General features: G+C 38.6%; 1 protein-coding gene across 2 annotated transcripts in view; it reads left to right on the forward strand.

The window, feature by feature from the left end:
- Positions 1-5,572, forward strand: part of atp1a3b (ATPase Na+/K+ transporting subunit alpha 3b) — a 28,206-nt gene extending 22,634 nt beyond the window's left edge. For both annotated transcript variants that reach the window (XM_007550215.2, XM_007550216.2), the window contains exons 16-23: positions 36-204; positions 735-889; positions 987-1,110; positions 2,033-2,178; positions 2,277-2,407; positions 2,491-2,592; positions 2,675-2,766; positions 4,004-5,572. In XM_007550215.2, coding sequence (XP_007550277.1) covers positions 36-204; positions 735-889; positions 987-1,110; positions 2,033-2,178; positions 2,277-2,407; positions 2,491-2,592; positions 2,675-2,766; positions 4,004-4,032 — 948 coding nt within the window. In that variant the 3' untranslated portion in view covers positions 4,033-5,572. The remainder of the gene's footprint in view (positions 1-35; positions 205-734; positions 890-986; positions 1,111-2,032; positions 2,179-2,276; positions 2,408-2,490; positions 2,593-2,674; positions 2,767-4,003) is intronic.
- The last annotated feature ends 623 nt before the right edge of the window (positions 5,573-6,195 follow it).

Genomic DNA, 6,195 nt, shown 5'->3' on the forward strand with positions numbered 1-6,195 from the left:
CATCTCAGCATCTGTTCTCATGCCTTTTCTCTCAGGGTGCCATTGTCGCTGTGACAGGTGATGGTGTGAATGACTCTCCTGCTCTGAAAAAGGCCGACATCGGTGTTGCCATGGGAATCTCAGGCTCCGATGTGTCCAAACAGGCTGCAGACATGATCTTATTGGATGACAACTTTGCCTCCATTGTCACTGGAGTGGAAGAAGGTGGGAAGGCTCAGTGGAGAGGACTGAGAGACTGAGATGAGATCGATAACGTGTTGATAATGGAAACCTTAAATAATGGAAGACGGTGGAAAATTTGATTTCAGAAAAACATAATCTGATGGGAAGTCTTTATGAATAAAATATATACAAATCAATGAAGAATAGCATAATTTGGGTATTATGTCAACCAAGTGTGGTTTAACTTTTAACCAATCTGATTCTGGGCCAGTTAATCAGAATGTAGTTAGGCTCAGTAAACTAGGTTTGGTTTAATCTATATCTTAAATTACTTAAAAAAAAAAAAACAATGTTCAGCTTAAAGTATCTTTATTTATTTTTGCATCATACTAAGCATAAAGTACTTTTTGTAAGTTTTTCCTTTCTGTACTGACTGAAGGACAGAAGGTTTATGACCAAGGCTTTTGGTCAATGTGTGAATCTTGAACATAGCTTAGCATCTTAGCATTTCTATGCCCAGATGTCCATTGTAAATGTTGTCTAATGTGATTTTTCCACTTTTTCACCATCAGGCCGGTTGATCTTTGATAACCTGAAGAAGTCCATCGCCTACACCTTGACCAGCAACATCCCAGAGATCACCCCCTTCCTGTTCTTCATCATCGCCAACATCCCTCTGCCTCTGGGAACCATCACTATCCTCTGCATCGATTTGGGAACTGACATGGTGAGGGCTATTAAAGCCAGACAGTGTGAATTTATATACATACACTTAGAAACAGCTGTGTAGTATTGAAGGTTATCTCTTCCTCTTCCTTTGATAGGTTCCAGCTATTTCTTTGGCTTATGAAGCAGCAGAGAGCGACATCATGAAGCGTCAGCCCAGGAACCCCTTCAGAGACAAGCTTGTAAATGAGAGGCTCATCAGCATCGCTTACGGACAAATCGGTGCGCAAAAAGAGACTAAAACTAAGTGTACTTGCAATTATTCACAAGAATTGTATGTAAATATAAGCTATTGTCTGAAGAAGTATCAAAACAACTTTCAAATGATATCAAAATTATCTTTGAAAGTTAAAAATCAAGACAGCTAAAATTATGGGGTGATTTGCTATAGACTATATTTACATTTAAACCTCTGAAAAGTTAGATTTTTCTATGTATCTATCAGAAAAACATCTTTAGTGAATGTAATTATGTTTTACTGGTTAGAATAAATGCCGGTTAAATTACTTATAATAGGCCCTTTATTCTACAAAAGGTCACATTCATTCCTATTGAATGTGATATCCTCACCATTAACAGTGAAAAGGTAAATTTTGCTCCGAAATTAAAATGTTAGGTTTTAATTCCCCCTCACATGAAACACTATGAATAAATCCTGAACTTCAGCTGTAAATCATTTTCAATTTTTTTGAAACAGCTTGGATTTTGCTAATTTATCAAATCATTAAATTTTCAGTTTAAATTCTTGAAACATGAAATTAAAGATCGTTTGGTTGACTTTAAAAACAACAACACATTTTTGTTGGACCAAAACATGAAGGTGTCAACAACAATGAAAAAATAAACTACAAATTATATTCTGGGTATCTTTACTTATTGTCTTTTAAAATTCTCAAAACTGCAACACTAATTGGCTAATAAAACATGTATTTAGGTGGATTATACAGATAGTATGAAGGGTTTGGAGCACAAATAGAAAAACACAGACTTGTTGATATCAATAAATCTACTGAAACTGTAAAGCATGCCTAGGCTTCTTTTAGATGGATTACCTGGAAGTATTTATTTTAATAAAACCTTATTTTAGTCTTACTTGTTGAACATAAACCATGTCTACATTATTTCCACCTGTCTGCCTCCACAGGAATGATCCAGGCCTTGGGAGGCTTCTTCAGCTACTTTGTCATCCTGGCTGAAAACGGTTTCCTGCCCAGTCGACTTCTGGGCATCCGACTCGACTGGGATGACCGCAGTTGCAACGACCTGGAAGACAGCTACGGCCAGCAGTGGGTACGTGTGCTTTTGTTTTCTACCGCAGTTTCAGTATCTTTCTTCATATTTTTGCCAGCTGGTCTTACTCTCTATCTGTCGTCTCCTTCCTCACACAGACATACGAACAGAGGAAGATTGTCGAGTTTACATGTCACACAGCCTTCTTTGTCAGCATCGTGGTGGTGCAGTGGGCCGATCTCATCATCTGCAAGACCAGACGTAACTCTGTGTTCCAGCAGGGCATGAAGTGAGTGCTGGAGCTACACATAAGCATGTCTAAAAGTCTTCATGAATTGTTCTTACTGATACTTGCTGCGTTTCTGCGCTCAGGAACAAGATTTTGATCTTCGGCTTGTTCGAAGAAACTGCCCTGGCTGCCTTCCTGTCCTACTGCCCTGGCATGGATGTGGCTCTCAGGATGTATCCTCTAAAGTACGTCTCAGAGACCAAGGTTTCGCTCTAAGACCTGACATATTTCTTGCTTGCTTGATTATGATTCCTTTCTTGTTTGCAGGCCTTCCTGGTGGTTTTGTGCATTCCCATATAGTTTTCTCATCTTTGTTTATGATGAAGTACGAAAACTTATCCTCCGCCGGAACCCTGGCGGTAAGTCACTGTTATTAAAGTTATTATTAAAGGTTTTGGTTATTATTAAAGGTTATTAAAGGTTTTGGTTGTAAGGAAAATATGAGATTTACATTTTCGCGCTTTTGTGTTCTTCTCCATAAGATTGAAGTTGTGCAGAAATTGTTCTTTGGCGAGTTTTTCAAAAGCACAGTGGTTCTTCTCTCCACCCAGAAGGTGTCCTTTAGGTTCAGGAGTGTTTCTTAGTGGAGAGAAAAAGGCAGGTCACGTTCTGCAGAGCCGTTGTCAGAATAAGCTGGTGTGTGCTCTTGATAAAGGTCAAAGCCATTTTCCCAGCAGCTTTTCTTCTATTTTTAGCCTTTTGTTGTTGTTGTTGTTTCCTGAATTTAGTATAAAATATTTCACTCCAGATTAGGTCATAAGTCTTTGCTTCTCACATTTTTTATTTATTCATTTAAAAACATTAAACAAAAAAAAAAAACATATCAATAGTGAGTTTAAGAAGTATTCCATGACTTTCAAATAAAATAAAAATTTACTTTCATATTTGGATCACAGAGTTACACAGTCTGTTCCCTCTTTCCTTTACTCCAGATTTATTTCTGACATTTCTGAATCTGGAGTGGCTTAAAATAAGGAATGTGACAGGAATATTGGAGCATAACCAGGATACACCTTTCTGTAGAGGCTCTTGAAGATTTTGACCTCAATGGCTCCAAACTTGCAAATTAGCTTTGCTTCTCAATCCTCTCTAGGCTACAGTCTTCTCTGTCCATGTGTAGTTTTTTTCTAGCACACATTTTCCTTCCACTCAACTTTCTTTCAAAATATACTTAGATACATCCCTCTGTGAACAACCAGCATGTTTCACATTGACCTTTTATGGCTTACCTTTCTTGTTGATGGTGGCAGTGACAGGCCCTGCTGGTTTACCATGATTGTGAAGGCAAAAATGTTCCTGTATTAAAATCTTTATTGTAAATTTCAAGGAAATTAAATATTGTGTTTCATCAGCTGTGTCATAACTATCAAAGTGAACAGAGATGAACATTTGAGCCATATCACTTTGCGAATCATGAATCAGCATGCCACCTTTAAATTGAATTACTGAAATAAATTACCTTTTCAACTATAATTTACTCAGATGAACCTGTTTTCTTTTTGTTGTTGCTATTTAAGAATGCAAATATGCACATTTCCTGAAATGTTTCTAACATCAAGTGTGAACTTCTCTGTGTTTTTCTTGTTTGTGCTGCAGGTTGGGTGGAGAAGGAGACATATTATTGATCAGTGGAGCACCTTTGCTCGAGCCCCTTTACATCTTCTACTCATCCGTTCTCCCCTTCACTTCATCCTCGGCAAGACTCATCTCCAGATTCCCTCTGCCCCCCTTTTAAAGACAAAACCCGCTTTCAAGCAATTTCCATCACAGCTGCCCCAAAGATTAAAAACAGCAAAAGCACCTTTACAACTTTCTACATTGCCCTGCGCCCCTTCTCCTTACCTCCTATGATACTCTTTGCATGTGTTCTCTCACTGCTGTGTACTTAAACCAATATATCTACCAAACGGCAGCTGCATATTGTGTATGTAGATTTGAATGAGCTGAAGATACAGATGGAGTGTCTATGCTCTGCAAAAAAAGGACCATCCAGCTTCCTGTCCCCTCTTTCCCATCCCCTCTGTATTTTAGTAGGCCCATCTCCTTTCTCTCCTCGCCAGCAGCCCTCTGCTTGTCCTCCAATCATACACAGATTAAAAAATCACACCGAGTGATCCCAAACGCCGGCCACCACTTCGACTGCCACCTCTCGCCTCTGTCTCCTGTTTGTGGAGGAACCGCAGAGTGGTCACCTCCCCGACGATCTCACTACATCTATTTTTATTTTTCGTTTCATCTGTTTTCCACAATCAGTGTTGTTGTTTTTTTAATATGTGGGGGCAGGAGGGATTTTGATGATTTATTTGTCTTTTTTTTTTTAATCTCTGATACGGGAGAGAAGGTGTGTGAGAGCAGCTTTTCCACATTTAGGCTTAACAAAGCACATCTCATGGCGTCCTGTCCTCCCTCTTGTTCCCTTCTGTCTCTCACAGCCCTCCTCTCCCTTTCCCTCCTGCCCCATTTGTCTCTGTTTGTGTGCACAGTGTGAACCATTGTCGTTGTTAATAACTATTACAGTACATCCCCTCCACCCCAAGTTGGTAAATCGACTCAATCTTTCTGTGTGCTCTAGGAAATCTATATAATTCTATTCCTGAATTTAAATGAGACAATAAAAAAGAAATATGTTGAAAATATGTTGAAAAGCAATGCAAGAGAGACATTCATGAAGAGCATAAACACTTTTGGTCAGGATCTGTGTCTCTCTTTTTGTATTTTCTTTGTTTTCTGTTTTTTGTTGTGTTTTTTTTTTGCTGGTTTCTCAAGAGGCTAATCTTCAGTGTAACAGCGAAGCAGGGTGTCAGGCTGTGTTTATCAAACCAAAAGGCTTCAGGTTCCCCATCAAGGCATGTGTGCAGGTATGATGTGGTGAAAGTGTGCTGCGATGTAGTTCGAGTGGCGACAGTATGAGTCCATGCACCCGGGGCCCTTCTTACAGGCCCCAGGTCCTGATCCCAATAAGTCCGGCTCGGATCTGTGCACACTTGCGTGTTGGAGACCAGTCGAAGGGGGCCAGCAGTCTCAGCTGGGTCCATCCCAGACCACAGAAAGGGATGAGATTGAAGAAGAAAAAAATACAGTCATACAAAACTTGTAGAAATATTGTGTGTCAAATAAATGAAACCAACACCAATAAAACATCTAGAACATTTAATACAACCTAAACCTGCGTGTTTGGCTTTGATTTTGTGTCACTGACTTCCTGCGTCTTTCATGTCGAAATTCCTCCAGTTTCCAGAGTGAAGTTTTCCAAACAGAAACACAAAAGTTTAATATAAATTTACGGATGAACTTAAATTCACTGTAAACTCATGGTGAACCAGGTTACACATCGCTTCAAGTGTGGAAGCAGTAAAAAAAAAAAGATTAGTAGGAAGCAGTAGGATTGATAAAATCCTGATATTTAAACGTTTTTTACTCTATTTTATAATCATAAGTACATTTCCAAACCTGGAAAACAATTTAATCAAACTCCAAATTTTACCAGATAGTGAAAAAGTTCTTCTGTTACGTTTGATACATATTTCGCCCTTACTTGAATATACACTGCTCAAAAAAATAAAGGGAACACTCAAATAACACATCCTAGATCTGAATGAATGAAATATTCTCATTGAATACTTTGTTCTGTACAAAGTTGAATGTGCTGACAACAAAATCACACAAAAATCATCAATGGAAATCAAATTTATTAACCAATGGAGGCCTGGATTTGGAGCCACACACAAAATTAAAGTGAAATGTTCCCTTTATTTCTTTTAGCAGTATAGTTGTCCTTATATATTCAT

Source organism: Poecilia formosa, unplaced genomic scaffold (genome assembly GCF_000485575.1).
Source record: "Poecilia formosa unplaced genomic scaffold, Poecilia_formosa-5.1.2 Scaffold34, whole genome shotgun sequence".
In the NCBI taxonomy this organism is placed as follows: Eukaryota; Metazoa; Chordata; class Actinopteri; order Cyprinodontiformes; family Poeciliidae; genus Poecilia; species Poecilia formosa.